At 35.0% G+C, this 23,751-nt stretch overlaps 1 protein-coding gene across 33 annotated transcripts in view; it reads right to left on the bottom strand.

The window, feature by feature from the left end:
* The window catches only part of MYCBP2 (MYC binding protein 2, E3 ubiquitin protein ligase), a 203,873-nt gene that overhangs the window by 30,715 nt on the left and 149,407 nt on the right, over window positions 1-23,751 (bottom strand). For 10 of the 33 annotated variants that reach the window (XM_015277213.4, XM_015277190.4, XM_015277205.4 and 7 more), the window contains 13 exons: window positions 20,831-21,016; window positions 14,401-14,502; window positions 10,062-11,702; window positions 8,704-8,873; window positions 7,909-8,153; window positions 6,603-6,785; window positions 5,835-5,992; window positions 4,865-5,064; window positions 4,373-4,522; window positions 3,793-3,953; window positions 3,064-3,220; window positions 2,085-2,309; window positions 1,204-1,269 (listed from right to left, as the gene is read on the bottom strand). In XM_015277213.4, coding sequence (XP_015132699.2) covers window positions 1,204-1,269; window positions 2,085-2,309; window positions 3,064-3,220; window positions 3,793-3,953; window positions 4,373-4,522; window positions 4,865-5,064; window positions 5,835-5,992; window positions 6,603-6,785; window positions 7,909-8,153; window positions 8,704-8,873; window positions 10,062-11,702; window positions 14,401-14,502; window positions 20,831-21,016 — 3,644 coding nt within the window. The remainder of the gene's footprint in view (window positions 1-1,203; window positions 1,270-2,084; window positions 2,310-3,063; window positions 3,221-3,792; window positions 3,954-4,372; window positions 4,523-4,864; window positions 5,065-5,834; window positions 5,993-6,602; window positions 6,786-7,908; window positions 8,154-8,703; window positions 8,874-10,061; window positions 11,703-14,400; window positions 14,503-20,830; window positions 21,017-23,751) is intronic. The other 23 variants (XM_015277229.4, XM_040706416.2, XM_040706469.2 and 20 more) reach the window with 9 other exon arrangements.

Raw genomic sequence — 23,751 nt, 5'->3', positions numbered from 1 at the left:
ACACAGAGCAAACTAATAAGGTACAGAAAAAGGTATAGACCATATGTACATACACACATTTTACATCTGTCTACATAAATTCACACACACATACTTCACTGTTTATAATGAGTCAACTGTACCCAAGTTTGCTTTATTTAGATATCAAACATCCTTTGGAGCTGCATCTTTACCTTAAATGCTCCCTGAGGTAGAGCAAAACAAGCCATCTCTATCTCCCTCATCTAGTTGCACTGTACAGAATTTCAGTGTTATCAGATGTTACCTCAACAAAGGTCAAGGCTGTGACACAGTTAAGACAGCTGCTTCTTGAAAATTTATACTGCTGTCAATAAGACAAATGGTAGAAGTTCCGAGATGCAAATGAGAACTGCTACTTTAAACCTTAAATATATTTGATGGGACACATCCATGTCAAAATACAAAGCACTGTTCTCCACATAAAAACAATGTGTTTATCATATGGTTTAGTATCAGAGCTACAAAGATTGAATACTATTTTGAATCAAACTCTGGACAGAGGTCAACAAGATACTTGAGAACTAAAAATGATGGGAAAATAGGTGCTATGAATATACATTAGATAGCCTATATGGAAGATACATAATTTTTTTTCTTCTCTTCATAGTGTCCTAATTATGCTCAGCTTTAAGATCCCCTCCTGTAATGAAAAATGATTCCATGTAGCAGATAAAAGCTAATGACAGTACAACACAAAGCAGCTGTGTGTCTGAGTATCTAACAGTGCACACCATGCAATTATTTCAGGCATGCTTAGATACATATATCCCTAAAATAAGCCAAACAGTTTGTTGGTCCTTAGAAAACAAACACAAGCTAAATGATCTGTTTCAAAAACATTCTGCACAATCTCTCATCCTTTCAGCTGTGGTAATGAAAAAAAATCAAGGAACATTTTAAAATCACCATTTTCGTTCCAGTAAACGAGTATAAGTTTGACCAATATTCAATATATATGAAAACTGAACTCTGTTATTAATAACAGTATTTTCTAAGAAAATAACACTATTTAATAACACTATTTTCTAAGAACATTAAGTGTGATACTTGAAAAACAATTTATCTGCCATAAGGAATGGAGAATATTTGCCCAGAAACTCTATGTAGCAAAAACAAAAAAACAAAACAAAACAATAAAAAACCACCTGCAATTTTTCCAATGTCAACAGATAAAATGGTTACCTGCTTTATTCTGCAGAGATCTTCTACTGCCTTACCAGTTAGGAAGGTCATGGAAGTCACTTTGTTCTACAACAGACAAGGAAAAAAATAAAACATTTAAACTAAAGAGCATTCTATTTCTTCCCTATTAAGAGAGTACATACAAGTTGCTTCATTATGAAAAAACATTTTAACAGTGATCAAGAGCAAGGACAAAGAATTCCAAAGCATAGCTCACTATATGTGTTTGTATTAAAAGTTCTATCTGAAATAAATATATATTTGTAGCAATACTATCCAGACCCATAAACACAAATTTAATAAGTTAAAAGGTCTTTACTATCACGGTGATACAGTTCTCAGATGTTAAGGCCTATTTGCATTACCACAGTTTATTAAGTTACTTAAATTAAGTATGCTATAATTTCCCTACATGTAACAATTCTGTGATTTACGAAGTATTATTACTACACAAAAGACGAACGGAGGCAAAAAGGTAGGAATTCTGGTGTAGGACACAGCAGACAATTGTACTTTGTGAGAGTCTAAAAAGTCCAGAAAATATTTTGCATCTTATGAAAGCTCATTATTTGAGTGCTTCTACAGAAATGATGAGCAGGAAAATGAACTTATAAAATTAAATGCTTGAAAATGCATGTGAAATATAACATGCCATCAAGTTTCTCAGTTTCATGTAAACTACATGTTTCATCATCAGTTTCATCAGACCAGGTACTGTTTTCAAAACCACAGAAAAAAAGAGAATTTATTTTAAAATGTGAACTTCCGAATTAAAGTAACACACTCAACTGGATGGACAACAAGGTATTTCTTGAAAGATGGATTATATACAGCTGACTATGCACTTGCGTTTTTCATTTTCCATTTCTTTTTTCTCTTACCCCAAGATCTCTGGAATTGTCCACATGAACACACACATAGCGTGCATTGATTCCTTTTACACAGTTAATTGTGATGTTTTTAGTTTTGTTTTTATCTTCATCTCCTGACTCCCAGAATGTTTCTGTAGATCCATCTGTTAAACTACCAATCATGGCAGGTCGGCTTGATGTTTTAATGTCAACAATGCTTGTTAGGTCTTTTAGACAAACCACTATACACAGTTCCTGTGAAAGCAAACAAAAAAATATTTAAAATTTATTAAACCAATCATGGAACCATGGAACGGCTTAGGTTGGAGAAGACCTTGAAGATCATTTAGTTCCAACAGCTGCCACAGGCAGTGGTGCCACTCACCAGATGAGGCTGCCCAGTATCCCATCCAGCCTGGCCTTGAATGCCTCCAGAGATTGGGCATCCACAACCTCTCTGGGCAACCTGTTCCAGCGCCTCACCACTCTAACTACGCCCAATGCAGGCACTATTTACACTTTAAAAATCTTACACTTTTTCTTTCCAGTTAGGAGACGTGTTCTTTGTATTAAAAAAGTCATTTGTCAGTTCAAATTATTCAGGCCTTTAAACCAAAGAAAATACTAGTGGCTAGCAGATAAACCCATTAGTAAATGTGTAAATGTATTAATGAGCAGAAGAAAACACTTTAGAGCTACTTATTAGAAGTATTAAGTCTGTGGCTTCTCAGAAGAGTAGAAGGAAAAAAGACATGAGCAAGTTAAGACAGTTTTTAACACTTAAAAACTGAACTCAATCAACTAAATGAATAACATAGATTACGGGACATTATCTGAACCTCTGAAGTTAAATAATGAAAACCTGAATATCATCAGCAAGATTCCAGAGATTTATTCAAGAAAATATGACATTGCAATGAAAGATATTTTTATTCCATCAGAATCGTTACAGGAACTACATGCTGTTCACAGTTGATCTCTGCTTTTGAGATAGAGGCGTAATACTGACCTGATTCATGACTTCAAAACCTGACTGTATACTGATACTAAAACTTTCTTCACTGTCTCCATCGTCAGATTTAGACAAAATATTGTTGATATGATGGAAAACATTGCTCTGGTGCAGGAACTGATGGTCAGATTGTTTGAATTTGAGACTCCAGCACCTGGAAACACATTTAGCAGATTTCAATACTTTGAACACCGATTAAAAGATACAACCCACCAGCAAAGAATGCTATTAATTACATTTTTCCTTCCCAAAAAGTACTGAAGAAACCTTTAACTTCAAATATTTGTGGGATGGCTTGCTCCTGCCTTTTAAAGAAGACAGGAATAAATTTAAAATTTTAACAATAAATAGAATCATTGTTATTCAATTTGCAACTTCAGCACCAAGACACAGGGAAAAGCTTATGGAAACTCCTCAGGTGACAGATTTTTGAGCAAAATGTAAACTACACATGCAGATATTACCATATTCTTCAATAGAAAACATATTTTAAAATAGCAGGCAATACAGAGGAAATATATTTTCTCTAAAAATCTTTTATACCAGTACACATACAAATACATACATATTTTACATATACCTTCCTACATGTAAAGAAACGCATGCTCACTTTCTTACAGGAAACATAAAGATGTTTCCAACTTTGAATCTATACTGCAAAATCTGTTCACCTATAACATTTAGGATGTTTTCAGTCTCCTAAGAATTTTCTTACTTTGTGCTTACCTTAAAGCCATTTGCTGTAACGCACTACCACTGGGTAGAGACATCATAAGATCAGAGATTGTTTGGAGCAGACGATGAAAAGTGTGAGGTAATGGGTGAGCTGCTTCCCCAGCAATCACTATATCAGACAGAGGATGTTCACACACTCTTGTGTCTTTCTCCTTAGATGTAAAGCAATTTGGATTTTGTTAGCAGACTTTCATACAAAAAAAAAAAAGTTAAAGCAAACAGTAGGTTGCGGGGTGTGGGTTTTTTTCGGTACTAGATTAGCAATGTGCTAATGGCTTTTTTGTTTTTGTTGTTTTTTTCTTCCACACCCCTAAGAATAATCATAAAACTAACGCACTAAAAGACAGGAATTCATCATCACACAAAATGTGACAGTTTTAGAGGAAAAAGTAATTCAATTGTGACTATCAAAAGAGGTCAAGTACAGTTTATACTAAAAATTTAAAATCCACAATTAAAGTTTTGTTTCATAGAGAGGGGGTAAGGATCCTTTTCACATATACTAAAAGCATTTCTAAGTTATTCGCAAAAATCAAGGGAGATATTGAATTTTTTTCTCAACCTCACATACTTGTTCTGCATTTTCTTTATTTGATTTATTTTCTTCATCCTCTTCCTCTTCAGGTTCTACAGGTGCAGGAGTCAGGGAAGCCACAAAATGCCATAAAATATCATGAAGAGAAGTTGTTTGAATGACATTACAAAGAAGCCAATTAAAAGCCTAAAATAAAACACACACAGGGAATTAACAATTAAGTACGTAAACTAGTATAAAAACAGTTTATGTAAAGAGATATATTGATGCTAATGCCATCTATTAAAACGACTAATGTATTTCTAGACAATATACTACTGAAGAAGGTTTTCAGGCAATACTTTTGTATTCCTAACTTCTAGAGGTCATAATACAAGTATGTGCATTTTTAAAATAGGTTTTTCAAACACAAATTATTTCTTGCTTTTATATCTAAATAAAAATTAAAATAAAAAACCACAAGAAAAAACAGACAGAAATTACGTATGTCCTATTGTAATCACAGAAGATCCATTAGTATATTAATACCTCCATGGCAAATACTCGGCAAGCAGATTTCCGTAAGGCCTGTTTCATTGCTATTTCAAGTCCTTCCAGATCATGATGCTGGATTACAAAAGCCAACACTGGCCACTGGAAGTTTCTCTCTCCTTTGGAAAGAGAGCTGTGGGCGGAGATTAACCGAGAAAGTTCAGGAGATGGATGTCTCAGGAGAGAGGACCCCACTTCTATTCAAAAGCATAAAAATATGCATACATTAGATGAGTTGTGCATTTTCATTTTACAGCCACAGTAAAAATAAAAAGCAGCAGAGAAATTTCAGAATTGATAAACTTTTATTCATTTTCTTCTATCAGAAAAATAAGTATTAAAAAAAAATCAGCATGGAAAAATGATGCTTCAACTGAGAAACCACCATGTTAGCTTTTAAACCAAGCACAGAACGTGAACCAAAAATTTCAGAACTGTAGTAATCCCTGATCTGTTCTGAGGCTAATCCTGTGCAGATTAACAAACAAAAAAGGAGGCTGAGAGGAGACATTATTGCTCTCTTCAGTGATTGCAGCGAGAGTGGGTTGTCACAAGTTACAGGTGACAGGATGAGGGGAAATGGCCTCAAGATGCACCAGGGGAGGTTTACACTGGTTTACAGAAAGGGTTGATAAGCACTGGAATAGGCTCCCCAGGGAGGTGGTTGAGTCACCATCCCTGAATGTGTTTAAAAACGGTTTGGACGTGTTGCTCAGGGACATGATTTAGCAGTGGCTTGTTAGAGTTAGGGTAGAATGGTTAGGTTGTGGTTGGACTTGATGATCTTTAAGGTCTTTTCCAACCTGAGCAATTCTGTAACTCTATGATTCTATGAAATAAAAGCCATTTTATATATGTATGTATGTATATATACACAGAATTATCTACAGTTTCCAAGAAGGACGATAAATCTAATGCGACATGCTTGAATTTTTTTTTTCTCTTTCTCCAATGTCTGCACTTTTACCTGCATCTCCACTGTTAACTCGTCTCCTGGGGATTGCCTTTACACGTGCTGGCAAAATGGAGTGCTGTTTGTCATATTCTGATGCAACAACTGAATATGACCTTTGAAAGACTGTGCGCTTCGCAAGGTCTGTATCTGTTATTGGACTAGTTTCCAAACTACAAAGAAATCAGGGAAGTTATAGGTTCATTAGTAAATATGTACATTATGCTTAAGTTATGCATAAATATTAAATAAAGGAACATGCATTCCATAATGACAATGCTACTGCTGCATGAAAGTTTGTTTGATGTACCTAAAAATTGTTTAAATGCTGGAAAAGAAGAAACATATTAGAATTATATATGATGAAAAAGCATGCAAAAACTTCATAAAAAATGTAATAATTGTCAACATTGTCCTTCATCAATTTCTGAATGTATGACTTCTTTTTATTTTGTTTAACATATTTTGGCTGTGAAATCAAGGCCTTTCTAGAGAGAAGCAACTGATCTGCAATACACTTAAAGTTTTAAATAAGGTTTGCAAACTTGCATTACCAGTTTTTGAAAATACATCAGGTATGCTATCATGTACTGAAGACACTTCAATAAGAGTTTCTTGTGTGTTAGGTCTTTTTTCTGCCATTTCAAGAGACTGATCTGGGCTGACTTGATACTTTAACTACTTAATTATGACAATGTTTTCCATTAACTTCATTTAAAAAAAAAACAAAAACAAAAACAAACTTGGTGTTATGTTAATGCATTAACATTTGTATGTAAGTACCTAGAAGAGAAGTACCTTGGAGGCATAGATTTCATGTTACTCTCTGGCTCTTCAAAGACGTTAGGGCTTGCATCAGGAGTAACTGAGATGTATGGTGCAGGTACAGAAGTTGAGCGCAGGTACCTCATCTCATCCTGGAAGAGGTTGTCATCCTGGTACCCAGCAAAGTTTTCATGATGATGCCTACATCAAATAAGATTTCTTAAGTTAGGATTAAAAGTTACTGAAATACATATACAAAATACTTCCTTGCAAATTTACATAGGCAGCTAACACTATTCATTTACTATTCACCTAATGAATTCAAGCTAGTTGCAATTTCCACATTAGTGCAAAATACAGTGGCGTTTTCGACTGATGAATTCAACCATAACCAACTGTCATGGTTTTCTGATTTTTGGTTATTGGTATTCCACATCATAACACTGTGTAGTGCATTGGGAGTTAAAGTGTTAATGCTTCAGTTCCGGGCACCTGTCTGGAAGACAAGATGAACTACATACCCCAGGGGGCATTGCGGTCAGAGAGGAGATATAACCTCTGGCAAAGTCACCTGATGTCCCTTCTTCCCTTGGCTCTCATCCCGACCGCACGCATCACCTCAGCACTACTGGCTTACAGCTTTCAGATACACTTTCTCTCATTATATTTCATTTATTAGCTTCAATTCCAATTATATTGTATTATAGTGTGTTATTTTGCATTCCAATACCGTACTTAGTAAATTAGTTTGTTTCTCCTCAGATCTTTGCTGCTGTTTTTAATTACTTTGGGCTCCCCTGTTTCCCTTTTCCAGAGGCGCGGATTTTGTGAAATCCCTCCTCCCCGCTAGTCATGGAACTGAGCTGAACCAGCCTGTAAGCCATTGACATTTCTTGGTGGAGAAGGCAGGCAAAAGGCTGCTTTTTAGCTAATGTCATGGTTTTATGATTTTTGGTTATCAGTATTCCACAGGGGTTGGGAAACCCATGGTAGACATGAGACACTAAGGTAGAATTTACTCAGTTTACTACAAAATACTAGGCAAGCCCAGGTTTTTTAGCTTCCTTGTTACTATTTCAAATGCTAAAGAAGAAAAAGAAGCACATATGTCTGCTAGAACAACACTGTAAGTTAAACTCTTCAGGAAGTTCTAAATTCTTTGGACATAAATGATGTTGCTAAAAAAATACTTAGCATCCAAGAGCTATTCAGGCTACATTTGATCCTTCGGGCAAATACGGTCTAAGAAATTGAGTAAGATCATGGAAATAACACCCTAAATAGATGAATATAGTAATCAGTATTTGCAAACTTCCTTTATTACCTGGCTAAGGTCTGTAGATACAGACATGGCATTTTAATGGGAAAATCTTCAGAAATTCCTTCTTTTAGACTGGGAAGTTGAGATTGGAATGCTTTTACAGGGTGATAGCAGAGGATACTAGGTTCAGCAGCACTGCTCAGTGACAGCAAATATAGTGCGTTAGCTTTAATCACTTGATGAGCTTCCATAGTTGGCAAGGCACGAGGAGTCTTAACTTGCATTGGTTTCCTCCTAGATTGTTTAATCTATAGAAATTAATGAAAAGGAAAAGAAAAGTGTATTTAAATTGTTCTTCATCACAAGAAAAGCTATCAATATCACGTAGGTAAGCTGCTTGATTCTTCCTGTTATAAAATGATGCTGTTCTAAAATAGTACCTCTAACTTCTAATAAAAAGCAGTAAGTTTTCATGTTTGCCTCACAATGAATTTTGTGTGTAAAAAGTTTCAGTACATTTAGTTTAGTTCGTTCAAACTAACACTGTTCTGCTCATCTTAAAAAAAGCCTCCACATATTTGCATATTTTAAGCAAAAATTTGAAAATGGATATGGCAAAAGCAATATCAGATGAATGCCTTTCATGCTATTACTCCATTGCTCTAGTTCACCCAAAGCTTGGTTATGTCATCACATAAAAACCTGCGTATGATCTCATGCAACATTATTGTGAAATTGGTATTTCAAAACTTTCCATGATTCTGAAATTCCAAATTCTTCATAGTCTACTTTCAAACTGTGAATGCATCACTATTGAGCAGATAGAGAGGAAAACATAGGGTAAACAGACAAAAATACCTTCTCTCTTGCTGCTGCTTGCTTTTCACGGAGGTATTTTTCTCTGCATCGATCACATACCAAATACCACGTGCTTCCTCCAATACCACCATCACCACAATTACCAGCCCATCCTCCACAGAAGTGTCCTATGCTATTATAACCTTGGCCACCAGCATAACGACCACAACCTACATACAGTTAAAAAAAAAAAAAAAAAAAAAGTTATTTCAAAATAAGGATTTTTTTATTCCTATCTGCAAAACAGGGATGTAGGTGGGGAAGGGAGGTGAGTGTTTTTCCTCTTAACAGATTAAAAAAATTGCAGCGCACATTCATGTATCCCAGTGGTATCTGAAGAATCCAAAATACAGTTGTTTTCATGTTTTTATTATTAACATGTCCAGTGCATCAATGGTTTTCTACTCAGACAGCTAAGTGATGGTAAGGTCAGTATTACGTGTTAGCCAGCATATCTACAATTTAATGTAAATTAAAGACCTACAACATACCTAACGAAGCTTACAAGGGAATAAAGTGTATTCCTTTGCTGATTACTGGTTCTCAGAAAAGTTGAGAGAACTGCTAAGTGCTGAAGATCAAGGCTCCTTAGTTTACCATACAATACTAGAAATAGCGCATACAACATTAGCCTGAACTTCACTAACTGGTAAAATAGTTTAGCTTACTTTACAAGCTAGGAAACACAAATAATTTTGTCTGTAACAAGGCTACTTATTATTAGCTATATCATGAGTATATTTTAAACTCAGCTGACTAGCAAACACTAGTGAATGTCTAGCTAAGACTGATTTCCTTAATGATTCCCAAATCAAACAAACTCCTGAACAGACTCAGGTAATGTGTAGAGGTAAAAAACCAGCAGACTTGTGCTGTATTTTACAAGCCGCTTTCTGATTTAGGCTCACAAATCTATACACTAACTAGATTTTTCTTTTCTTTTTAAAATACAGATTTTAATCAAAATTCACTGATACCAAGTGATGACACAGCAGACAATTAGTAGCAGAATAGAAACTTTTGGCAGCATAGACTTGCTAATTAACTATAACTTATTTTTTTTTTTTTTCCCAGCACTGTTTGAAGTCCTAGAGTGTAACAAATAGCACACTTCTGAAATGGTATTGTAAAGTCTGATTGTTGATTTGTCTTTTTTTCAAATATTTTCTTTACGTTTGAGAGCCTATATCCTTAAGTACTTAAAATTATTTACACTGAGTTTAAATTTAGTATGTGTGGTAAAGTGTGTTGAAACATTAAACAAGGCAGCCTGACTTATTTCCATAACAGCAACTAATACAAAAATGTGTATGACGTATTTTGCAGGCAGACACAGGAAGAAAAATACTGAATATTACCTGGATGAGCTTGTCTCATGTGGTAAGTCACTGGATATGGATGTGATTCTCCACACAATTCACAGATGGTGTCTTTTTCAGGTCCTCCTACAGCCAGTTGGGCCATCTCACCAAAAAGATTTCCCCTTGGTCGAGCCTCAACCTTTTCTTTTTTCTTTTTCTCTTTCTTAGTTTTCTTGTTATCTTTGTCATTTTCCTTCTTCTTTAACACTGCACAAGAACCAGGACTTGGAAAAATCATATTTTGAGAAGCTGCTTTAATAGTTGCTAAAGAAATATCTTCCCAGAAAGCTACCAAGTGCTGCAGTGTTAATGGAAGAGGAGACTTGGATTTCATAGTGTGATGACTGGATGTTTCAAAGGAGGTAGTTTCAGTTTTTCCATCCTCACACTTTTCATGCAACGGTGGTTCTTTTAACATTGAAAGGACCTTGTTTTTGTTGATGCTGCCCATTTTAGATATATCTGGTCCATGAGGAGCAATGTTGAACATGTTAAGAGCAGAGGATATTTCTAATGAATGCCTATTTTTCAACTTGGTTTCTTTTTCCTCTGCAGGCTGTTGAGTAAGACTGCTTCGTATTGGTGCATGCTCTTTGGACAGTTCTGGATTAAACTTCAAAAAAGATGAACAAGCCATAGCATCATGAACTATTCCTTCGTGCCAAAGAAAAGCAGCAAACACAGCTCTAGCACATTCTGCAACAGAAGGTGACATTGCTTGCTTGGCTGGCTCTATAGACTTGGAGCCATCTCCTTTAAAAAGAAAATTGGATTTCTCCTTTTTGGGTCTTGTATGCCTACCAGCACATTTACGGCTCACTTTTGGAGATGCTCTCATGTCTTGCTCATCTTTCAGAGGTGCTTTCCCTATGCTGAAATGAACTTTATTAGAACTATCGTCCAAACTTCTGAATTCTGTGTTGTCTTCACAGGTGCTATCTGTAATGCTGTTAGTCTTTAGAGTACTTGAAGTACATACTTCAACAACCTCACTGTGAAGGTTTTCTTGAACGACATGAGGGGATGGAGCTCTATTTTCAGTTTCTGTAGGTGTCACATCCTTTGTAATAATTTTTGGTTTGGGTGAAGTTGATCTCCCCCTTAAAGATTCTGTTAGCGGTACTTTCTTTTTGCGAAGAGTGTCTGGATCTAATGTGTAAGAATCTGATTTGGATCGTTCTCGAGGAGGATCAAGCTTTGTTTTTACAGGAGATGAAGCTTTCTGAGGTACCATTTTATCATGGGGTGATGAGGATCGTGGAGAACTAGCACCAGATCTAACTGCTGTAAGCGTCTTTGTCTTTGGAGAAGATGACCGAGTTCCTGGCCCCGGAGATTCAGCTCTCAGACCAGTTGTAGTTCTTCCATCAGTTTTTAGTGTTTGCAAAGTATTATGATTTGGAGACAAAGATCTGCTGTGAGAATCTGACCGCAACTTTGCAGCATCTGATTTCAGCAGCAGAGATTCACTGGCAGACAGGCCGTCAGTATTCCTAGGTTTCTTCTGGTCAGCAGCAGCTCTATTCATTCGCACATCAAGCTTAGGTGACCTGCTGTCAGCTCTGTGTTTTGATGACATGTCTGACTTTCCTGCTGGAGAAATAGGTCTAGCAGCTCCTGTGAAATTCACTCGGTCACCTGTTTAGTATATTTTGTAATTAACTTGTTATATTTGACAGTGACATGTTTAATAGTACTAAACAAGAATTAAAGACCTGAATGCACAATAAAATTCAAACACACGCTTCTGTTCATGTAATGCAGGAAAGTCTACAGAGAATATTTTTCCCAACAAAAATATTGGTACATTTCTTCTCCTGAAAATATGTACAAATGTACATTTCCAAACACTGGGTAGGAAATATTTACAGAAAACACACCATGGTGGTACTTAAAGGCACATTTCACTATCTTCTCAAAACACAAATAAAGGAACCATATTTAGCTACAATTAACTAAGGAATTAAGAAAGCTAAGTGTTAACTAAGTTTACCTCAGTTGCAACAGAAACCAAGGGTTATTTCTTTACTATCTCTGTGTGTCAGACTGATTGCAAGAGGAGACGTGCAGAAAGACCAGGTGTATGACCAGATTTATTTTTCCTAATTCTCAAAAGTCAGGAAACATAGGAAGTAAATACAGTTATTATTGGGTAAAATTTTTGGGTAAAAGGCTTATAATTGGGTAAAAGGCTATTGAACAAGCTTATAACAATCCATATTAATCTATCTAGATTTTTAAGACCACACACTGTCAACGTTGTTCTCCTAGAACATAATCTACTCATAATAACCTTCTTCTATTGCTACTAAGCCAAACCGTCAACAATCTTTAGCTTGAAGCAGTAATTTATTGTTCTCGAGTGCACTGGTTTTACACATGTATTACCTGCCAAATTAGTATACGTATGTAAGTAGCTCATCAAAACATTATACTTCAAATAACTTTGTGAGTACACTCAGTCACTCTTATAGAACTGTATTTTTAAAATTAAGTCAAGAAATGTTTACATTACTGGTGATAATGCAACACTCATCAAGTTATAATAATATACAACTCTCTCCAGAAACCAATACACCTCAAAGTCCTGAACACATAGTTAGTCCTTCTGATTTGAATGTGTTTTCATTAGTTAAAAAAGAAGTAGTTGTCCTTGTAAAGGTTGTAAAAGTAGGTCACTGTACTGCGGATTTTTATTTTTTATTTTTTGAATAGCATTAAAATGCCATTTTCACAGGCCCAAACACATTCTGGGGGAAAGAATTATTTGTAAAAAAATTTAAATCAATCAAAAAATGTTTGCTAATTTGGACCATGATTTCTAGTGGGAGCAGAGATGACAGGTAGTCATCTTTTATACAGTACCTTTGATATTTACCTGGAAGGTGGGAAATCTGCGTTTAGTTCCTTTTGCAATATAGAATTCTGAATTCTTCTTGCTTCCAAGCATGAAGCCTTACCCATATGCTAGATAATATACAGAAGCATGGAATGACCTGGTTTTTTGTTTTGTTGTTTTTTTTTCCTGCTAATATTGCTACATCTCTCAATAAATAAATAGAATAAAGACTAGAAACCAAGATGTCTCCTCAGGAAACAAAACATTTTTTTGTTTCGTCCACGTTTAAGTAGCTTATAATAAAACAGCAACATGAAAAAATTAAGAATATTTATATTAAAATATTTAACAAACTTGGGGATTAGGGTGCTCTCCTTTTTTCCCAGGACATGGGACACAATAGGAGTTCATATTTCTCCAGGCAAAAAGTTCGAGGACAACATGCCAAATGTAAACAGAACATTTCAAACATTTTCATCATTGCTCTTGAGTGTATGAAGTGTCTTTATCCTTTTTTTTCTCAAGAGTTTTTGGGATGTTTTCTTATCTGCATGTTTGTTTTGACATGGGGGATAAGAGGAGGGAAGAAATAGTGCAGTACGTCATGTTTTATAAAATGACTGCTCTTGCTAGAAGGAAAAAAAGTCTTTATTAAATAGCAGTTCAACCATCTTGCTCAAGCCAGTTTTGTTATTCACCAGTTCTACTGATGAACAATTTTTAAGATGCCTGCTTTGTGATACGTGAATACAGAAATGAAATTACTTTATGCATACTTTTATACAAAATAAACAAACAAAGATATTAAAGTTTGCCAGATGAGAAAAAAACTGTAGAAATTATTATTTAGAGAACTTTTTACAGAACTCCTCATAAAAGAAAAAAAGTGAACGGAAAACACTTGTCTTCTTAGAGGACAAAGAACATGGCAAACCATTCAGCAATTTATCACATTCCAAGTATATGCATTACCAGTTAAAAAAGTAGGAAAACATCTGGAACAAAAATGTTTATGAAAAGCATAGTTTATTCATTGCTTTTAGCAATGAATTTTTTTTTTAAGTTTCACTTTGCACATGTGTATGTAAATAACCCTAATTAGCATTCTAGAGTATCAGCACAAAAAAATGCCCCACAAGAGAAACTGCATAATTACACACCTAACTGACTTATCTGTAAACAAAGGAAAAAAATTACTCTTTTCTCCTTCTTCTATATTTCATTTGCCTTCTATATTTGCATTTGAGAGCAGATAGTGTTATACTAGATTAACAGTTAACCATTTACAAAATTTGATAGCTAAAATGTATAACCTGAAATCAATGCTGCTCAGTAAGGCAACACACTGAATGGCCATATCAAATAAACTCCCAACAGACACCCAACTTGAACAAATTCTATTAAGTGAATGAAATGAAAATGAATGGAAGGAGGAAAAAACATAACACTTCGAATGCAAAATCTGAATAACCTCGCCATGTTTGCATGCATACCCACCCTTCAGTTTGTGAGAGAGAGATGAAATAGCAGAGGCAGGCCCAGCTACATCACTAGTTTTGTAAATACGCTCACGAGAAGCAAGGCAGCAGGATGGAGTTTCTACAGCGGAAAACAGTTGCACAGAAGCAGCACAGATTCAATGGAAAAAATAGCAGATATAAAAACAGGCATTTCAAATGATACGCATCTCCTCTGTTAAATATTCTTGAATTCATCAAGAGTCCTATATTAGCTTTAAATGAGAAACAGTTACTTTAAAAAACTTTCCCTGATGTGAACTTCAAAAAGTAAAATATTTAAGTATGAGTTTATGGGATCTACAATGCAATATTTATGGACTAGTCAATCAGATGTATGATTTATTATGAAACCAGCAGTACCTAATTTTGAACAGAACTCTGTTTTTAAATGTGAAATTTTAATCTGTAAATTCAGAGATAAGTTATTAAGCTGCGTTATCTTCTTTGGATGCTCATTTGTAACATTCTTTTGATAAACTTAGAGAAGATCAGGACTTTTCTGTTTGGAAGTTTCACTACTCACTGGATGAATGATGAAAAATATATTAAACCCATCAAAGCTATTTGTTTTCAAATCTGAATTCATCTCAGTAATGAAATGTTACAAAAATCTTCACTTGTAATGTGAACTGCAGTTTTTCAATACCAACAGAAGACCTAATTAGCAATAAAAGTTTCTATCAAACAGTATAGACATGTAAACAAATTGGTATCAGCCCTTATAAATAATTTAGCTTCAAGGACTAAGGAAAAAAAAGGAAGTTAAACTCTGGTATAATTCATGATGGAGTGAGATAACAGCAGGAACTTCTAATTTCAAGTCTATGACTTTACTTTCCTGTAACATTGTTTTTAATTCTAATTTCAATTTTTATTTCTTTCTTCAGGAAAAAAAAAGTCAATTTCCTATTGTATCAACAATTTTAAAAAGTTTTGTATGCTATGAGATACTTGGCTTTAGAAATACACTTTTGTACAAATGGAAGAAAAGTGCATTGAAAATTAGAGATTTCGGTTCCTACAGTGCTTAGTTGTTGGGTTTTTTTTTCTCTTTTTTTTTTTTCTTTTTTTTTTTGTCCGGTACTACATTTACTAAGCTGTACACAAATACATTAAAATCCCTACCTTGAGTAACAAACTATACATCCGTAGACTCTATAATGAGAAGATGTTCACTCATACTTGAGGTAAGAATTTAATTCTTTAAAATGGTAAAATAATCCATATATTCTCATTCTAGTACTATCATACCTTTCAGAATAGTATTACCTACTTTGATGCCTACAAAAGCTTTGTAAGGATCCAATACCAACTGTATAGCTTTTGAGTAGCAGGACATCAGCCACTTCACACATTTTTGAAGTTAAAATGCAGAAAAATAAATTCAGAATGCAAAGTAGCATTAAAGGAACACTTCTGTAATTACAAGCCTAAAAATGTCAATTTCATATATCAGCTTTCCACTCAGTGAATAATTTAATTAAATTCTTTACTAAATCCAATTTAATGTATGAAGATTTTCATTTCATTCTTTCATTCTACATCTTTTTCTACAATATTTACATTATATTGTTGTAATCTAGGTCATGTTGAGCACTATATCAACCACTCAGTCACTTCAAGGAGATTGGGCCAAAGAGAAAGAGTTTCCCACACGGTCTCCTTGCTGCGTAGGGAAACAATGTCTATCCAGTATATCCAGCCAGTGACAAGGACAGGATTCCTGCTTTTCAATCACCCTCAGACTACGAAAGCTTCAAAGACAAACAAGCCCTGTCCAGTCAAAATTAAATGTGACAGCCTCTCTCAAGTCACATTCTCTCCTTCAAGTTGAAAATAGTTCCAAGCTGAAGAGCTACACAGCACGGAAATATAAGAGGTAGTTCATGGCAGGATGTCATCTTCCAGTAGTGATGTTTGCTCCCTCTGAGGAAAAACTGATAAGCCAAACCAGGAGGCATGACATACTGCCAACTGGTCCACGTTAATTTTATTATTTTTTTTTTAAACTCTGAAACAGACTGCTAAAGCGTGTCTGGATTGTGAAGATAAGCTAAAATTTCTTCTCAAATGTCACTCCTTTTCAGCCTTTTTGCATGGTGATGAAGGAAAGCAGTGACCTGCCTTCTGCACTTTTGCCTAAGCATTGGATGCCTCTTACTGACAGTTGGACATGGATTCCGTTTCTTTGTAAGTACAAGAATAAACAGAAGTTAACAAACATTTGAATATTGCATATTTAAAAGGCAGAGAACTATTAGATAAATTTAGTAGGGAAATGAAAGAATGAACAGAAGCAACTGCTAAAATGTAGTATCATTATAAAAATATTACTGTTCATTACAAACAAAAATTTTAACGTTTATTACCCAAAGGCGGGGTTTCAATAACAAACACTGGAGCTGCTTAGATATTTTAATTCAAAGAAGCCTTCTTGTGCTACAGGACTATAGAAAATTAATCTATAATTTTATAATAATGAATCAGTAATTTCCTAATTTTTGAAGACAGGGGAAGTCTTCAAAAGACTGGCAGAAGACACTTTGAAGTCAACTCTATTTCTACAATAAACCTTGACACAATTTATACATGTCATCCAAACTACGTTACCAGTCCCCCAGGGATGGTTTTGAATTTAAACTGCTCAGCACACACAAAAAAATAAGTGTGTTTCTTACAATATTAAATCATGAAGCCTAAGGTATGAAACAGTTTAACTTCTTTCAGGAATAACAGTTTGGCAACAAGAAGCATCAGAAAAAAAAAGTCAATACTCTGTCTGCTTTGCACAACATTTCAGTATGACATAGAAGAGACCAGAGTGATTGGTTAAGACTACTCTCTCCCTTCATTATACTGAAATGCTTCTAAAAAGGGTTACGCACTCCGTATGTGTGATAATCTTTTGTGCAGCATCCACTGTTTATAAAAGAAGCACTACAGGCAAAGCCAGTGGTTCCAAGTGCTCTGTAATGAGCACCTAGGAAGGAAAGGAAGAAAAACAAGAAGAAAATGCTAACCACATTACTGAGGGAACATACCCAGGAACTACTGACACGGATGGTAGGGGCGATCATATACTGGATTGCAGCTCTGCAGCATGTATTGCCAATGAGGCAGTCTAACACCATGAATGCATTCAACAGCAGCTCAGCAGTCCAGCTTCTGCCTGGACTGAGGTGAGTCAGGAAACAACAGCTGTGCTGAGCAAACTACTCAAGGGCTATGGTGGAAAAATTAGAATTGTGATTGATGAATCGAACAAAAGGGCTTACTGCATCTCCAGTCTATAAATCTGTTCCTCATTTGTAATAGCAACTCGGATGTGAAGAAAACAGCAGAAAGTTCTAACTTCTGTGACTGCAAGCTTCCTCTCCAGATTCAGAGTTCAACAGCCAGTTCTTAAATTTTACTAACTGGTGTTGAACAGAGCAGCAAGATCCCACTGATCTCCCTGTCTTGCTGTGTATAAGGGTTTTTATGACCTACCACAAACTGCTGAAGGCTGAGAGGCTCCAGGATTTGTTATTGATGATCTTACAGTATTCTTAGAAGCAAGCAAATTCAGGCATGAGTAATTACAGACTGTTTTCTTTTTTATACTATTCTTTCCATAATAAATTCCAATGTTTCTTTGAAAAAACACAAAGGACTTCAGTTAGTTTATCCGTTTATGATTTGAGAAGAACACCAAAGGCACTTCTCACCTTTTCAAGCATAATATCTGAGGTATGGTTGTCCAAAAGCACTACAGTATTTCTGCAAAAAATAATCATATGCTGTATCTGAAGAAAATAGGTTGAGAGAACCTCCATTCCCTCTTCCTCAAATCAATTTGGAAAACAAAACAAAATAAATCCCAAGAACAGAAAGCACTCCTCAGAAAGCATAGCTAACTATTTTTTCTGAAGAAAAACTACTGTCTGTCTGGCAAAGAGTATGCATCATGATCAGATTAAAGTTTTTCCTTCATATTCTAAGACACTACTTAGAAAATAAATTTATGGGACATTCAACACGATCTTAATTCTCCTCAAAATCATGCTTCAATATGAAAGCTCCTCAAATAGACAGGCAACAGAAAATATAAGTGGTAGCCTAAGCTACTTACTCTGATTGTTAAATCAGAAAACGTGTTTCCATGTTGCCATGTCTGTAGCCATGAGAATCTACAATGGGGGGCAACTACCTTCAACTGTTAAACTACCACCGGTCCTCTTAATAGAACAGGTACTGACAACAAACATTTGCTTTAATCTTTAGATCTAAATTTACTGTGGTAAGCACTTATGAACAAAGGACATAATTTGAAACTATAATTACATATGACTATAGTTAATGCAATATGGAGCCTTAGGATATGCTCTTTAAGGAATTTAACTTCTAATTACTTGTTTAGAAACAGGAAGCTATAAAGTGCTTTGGAAATAATAAATTAAAAGTGTTAAAAGGGATTCTCTTACAGCTCAATTATAGTTCAGAGTTGAACACATCAAACACATTAAAAAGCACAACAAAATCAGATATAAATAGTATTTATATATTTTATATATATAATATATAGTATATATAGAGTATATTTAATATATAAATAGTATCTTAAAAAAAAAAGTATTTTCTTGCATTTATGCTTTGCTAGTCTAATAGACATACACTGTTAATTCATTACTTTCTAATAAGTACAGTTTCTAGAAATAGTATTTAATTTTCAAAGATCTCTGATAATTTCCTTGACTGTTAAATGAACATGAACACAGTCTTACAGCCTTCACAGACAATGTTCTACCTTTATGTCAAGTGGTAAAAGGAGGATTAACAGATTTTCAGAAGAGTAAGAAAGTTCTAACTCAGAACTGTTTTTGCCTCATATGCTTCTAGATTTTTGATACTGGCAACAAAAACTTTAATATTTCTCTCCTTCATGCATATATTTTACATTATTTATATGATATCATAAAGTAAATGACAACTTGTTAGGAAGAAGGTCCTTGTATCACATCACAGTTACGGCAACAAAATACACTAGAATTCTGGTTTAGTTTACACTACTGGAAGGGCTAATAACCTAACTGGTTGAAATACTGTACTAAGATATCAGATCAGACAGAAACATAAGATTGTTACTATTTTTGTATTTTTGTTTTATTTCTTAGACCAGTACTCCCCTTAGAAAAAAAGGTCCTAATTCTGAATCCTGGATCTTTATTAAAACAAAACATGGATAGTAATTTAATGAAAAAACGTTATTGAGCAGCATATAAAAAAATAGACAGCTTTTCTTTTCATACATAAATACTAAATGACACAAGTTTGAAATAAGACCAGTAGAGAAATTTTTGATTAAATGTTGAATAAGAAACTCTGACTTTACTACACTGGACATCAGAATAAAAATAAAAGTGAAGAGAAAGAACATACAATTGTCAAATTCCCAGTGATGGTGTGTTAACACTAGTAGCAATCACCTGCTTCATCTAAGTAGGTTTTGGAACACGTTTTCATAATGCTGATTTAAGCCTAGTATAAGCACACAATGTCACTGTCAGAATGAGTCTGACAGTCTATACAGAAGTGAACCAGACATTTTCATCTAATCCTCACCTGCTGCACTCCACTAAATACTTGCATTATCTGAGCTGGAGCACTTTAGGGCTGTGTGAGACAAACTGAACTGTCTGACATGTCCCACAGGAAAGAACTGTGGCACTTCTAACAGATACTTCCATGAGCAAGACAAGACTAGCATGTTAGACTTGTCTAGTACATAAGCAAGAATTTGCTGCCCTATCTGCTATCCACAATGCGTGGTAAGCTTCCATTATTCACTGAACAAAAATTCTCCTGTTCTCCTGTCAGTAATCAGATCAATTGCCATTCACATCTAGATGCAAACTTGTATGTCCCTACCAAACTTATAAGCACTCAACACAAGACTGCTAAGTTTTTATGAGTTAGTGCCAAGGCGTTCCAACTTTCCAGATATATCCTAAAACTTCTAAGTGATGACAAAATCAGAAATACAAGAAGAAAGCCGAGTAACTATCAATTTCCTGCAGTCAATTTTCTTATGTTAAGAGAACTATCAACATTTTGTACCATGAAAGATATTTACCTTCATTATAAACCCAGAGTTTCATACAATATTGGAAATGCACTTTCATGAATGTTATCTATGCTGCAGGACACACACAAAAGCAAAATACTGTCAATATCAAAATAAAAGTTGATCAGGGATACTTTTTTTAGGAGCATTACCTTACATGTGTCTGAATCATGAAAAACTAACTCAACAAAATAAAAGCAGAAAGGCGCGTTGAGGGATGATTAGAAGCTAGCAAGCAACGGAGGACAGCAATGTAAAAGCTGCAGAAATGGACTGATGAGGCAGGTAAGGCTGACAAACTTACTCTGAAGCTGTGGCTGAGGCTGCTGGAAGGAAAGGGGCTGTCCGAACACAAATGGACTGTGGACTAGGGAAGAGGGAGGTTTTGCAGCTTGATCAAAGATGGAAGGAGCTGGGAGATTTGGCCGTGACTGAATGGAATTCAGTATGGCACTCAGTTGGTCACCTGTAGTGGGCAAAACAGTCAAAACTACAACCTGTTACTTGTCATTCTCTGGAACAGCAGAGTAAAATGGTGCTCAATTAAATGGTGATAATAGAGAAAGCTCTTATTTAGCCACATGCAGCTCTCATTGTGGCTAAATACAAAAACCTCATCCCATGCACGGCAATAAAATTACTTCAAATTACAAGCAGGGTTTTTAAAAAATCATGGAAACTTTAGTTACTTAAAACATTTCAAAATAGAAATTTTTATTCACTTGCTAAAAAAAAAAAGAAAAAAAGAAAAACAAACCAAAAACTGAACAGCAGCCAAGAGAAAAACAGCATCCCTAGCATTTACAATAATACACACATGCAACAGAACATGCAGATAAAGATTAGAAAAACTGATGAGAGGAGAAGGATAACAGGTAATTAGACTTTGTTAAGTGTATTTCTATGCCTAGGTTTTGGTAAATATTTGCTCATTTTTGCCAGTATCTTCAAAAGTATTCTATCATGTTTTACAAGATCAGGTTGAAAATCATTTTTTAAACATAAATACAATTTAGGAACTGACAGTGGTTTTCTGAATATTCACTGTGGGGCAAATTAAGGCATTCAAAAAACTAGCACGTTAAAGCATAATTTTAATTTCTAAATGTCACTTTTCAGAAGAGCCACATATGAGCATTAGAAATATATGAAGCCTACAATAAGAAGGCAGAGTTTATCACACTATGTTGTAACTTGAGGTAAACTTAGTCATATCAGCTCAAAGACACCACGAGTTTGAGAGCATCTCAGATTTGAATGATCACCAACCAAATCCTATCAGCATCACTTCACTCTGCAAATTCAGATCATTTTATGATCAGAAATTCTGACACAGCTATTAATACAGAACTATCGAACGGTTTTAGGTGATAATCAAATGCTTTTTCATAGAATTAGAAAGACTTATGGGTATATGGAAACATACATTACCCTAAGAACTCCAATAATAAATATTGCAATTATTTTCTTGATATTTTGGTTTCAAAAAGGAAAGAACAGCAATACCAGGAAACAGCTGGAAGTCCATTTAAACAATAACCTATTGGCATCAAGTTTATTCCACTCTTTTGGAAATAGTATAACAAAAAAATACTAGAATCAGTACTTGGGCAACAATTTCCTACCATAATAACCCAGAAAGGAGTGACACATTTGGCAAAGCAATATTATTCTCTAAAAAATGCATCCTCTAAAAACTGCATCCTGTGTAACATCTGGGAATCCAAAGCAAAAATGGCAGTGTAGAGGCAGTTCATCAAGTTAACTGCCAAAACCTAAAGAACTATTCCTGTGTTCTGTCTGCTATACCCAGCGCATCACTGGGACTTACTGATCTAACAGTCATACTACAAAATGAGTAAGCCAGAGTTGATCCAGTCTCAGCACCGGAAATAAGAAGCCCTTTCAGAACACAAAGCAGTGCAGATGATCCCAGACAGATGCATGGGCACTGTCTCTGAAGGAATCAAGCTGAATGACGGAGAACAGATGCTGGCCTAAAGATAAAAAACTCAAGGAAGTCTTGCTCAGTATAGCTACATTGCATTCCTGAGAACAACCTATGACATAAACATATAGTTTCATCTACTGTGTGTTTATCTATCAGGTTGTTTATCCCAGTCATCCAATTATTCCATGTCCTCTAGCACTGCATTCCAAACAATTATAAAGCTACTCCTTCATTATCTGTTATTAAAACCACCAATACCAGTAACTCATTAAATCTTTACAACTCTGAAGAATTCTGCTGATAAGATCAATCAATTTTGTTCAACACACATTAGCTACATTTCCTCTGTCACCTGGGTGTTGACAATATGGAGAAATATTTTTCCCAAGATATGGTAGCTTAGATCTCCAAACAGTATGTAAAGCAGAATCATATAAGTGAATGTCTTAACCTTCAACATTTTTGTATGAATTCTCAGGCCAGGTAAGGAATTTAACATCTATGTAAGTGAAACAGAACTTGACTCTGAGGTTCCAAAAGGGTATAAAAATTTTTGCGTATCATTAACTACTAAATATATATATTTATCTCTCTCTCTATATATATGAATTGGTTAATTTTTTCTCCTTGAATACCTCATATGCACTATATAGAAAAAAAAATTGTCCAGGGAGCACATACCAGAATCATCATGAAATTATTCCTTTCAATCTTTCTTTCCTAATATTTTCCTAGCATTGGTATAGAGGAGATATTTGAAGGATAACCAGTTTAACAGTCTAACATTATCATCAGTTTTGCCACTGATACCTTTTTTCTGTTTGGCAGAAGGGGACTGGGAAATGATTTTTACAGAAGTACTCAAAGCCCAGCAGTCAGTAGTAGTAGTTCTCTTCTAGAATCATCCAGGAATCTGAGCTCAGGCACTAACTTTCCATTGCCCTGTACCTGCTAATGCTGTTGTAAAACTATCAAGTGATTTTAAGCACTTTCAAAGCCTAGTTGATGCCACATTTATTTCAAATATAAACAAGGAAGATGTTTTCTTCTAACATCTACTGATTCAGAACAAAATGGGACTCCTGTTACCTGCTTATTTTTAGAAATTAATAAAATATTATTTTCGTTAATATCTTTCTCTGGACAAAGAATGGCAATTGCTTAAGTGTCTATTAAGCCATGGAATATCTGGAATATAAGAGTGATCAAATGCTCCAAAAAGTGATGTTACATGAAAAGGTAAATAACTTTTTTGTTAGAATTGTTCCAGTTTG

The sequence above is a fragment of the Gallus gallus genome, chromosome 1 (genome assembly GCF_016699485.2).
Source record: "Gallus gallus isolate bGalGal1 chromosome 1, bGalGal1.mat.broiler.GRCg7b, whole genome shotgun sequence".
NCBI lineage: Eukaryota > Metazoa > Chordata > Aves > Galliformes > Phasianidae > Gallus > Gallus gallus.
The sequence above is the reverse complement of the archived record's forward strand: the minus strand, read 5'-3'. Positions and strand labels throughout refer to the sequence as shown.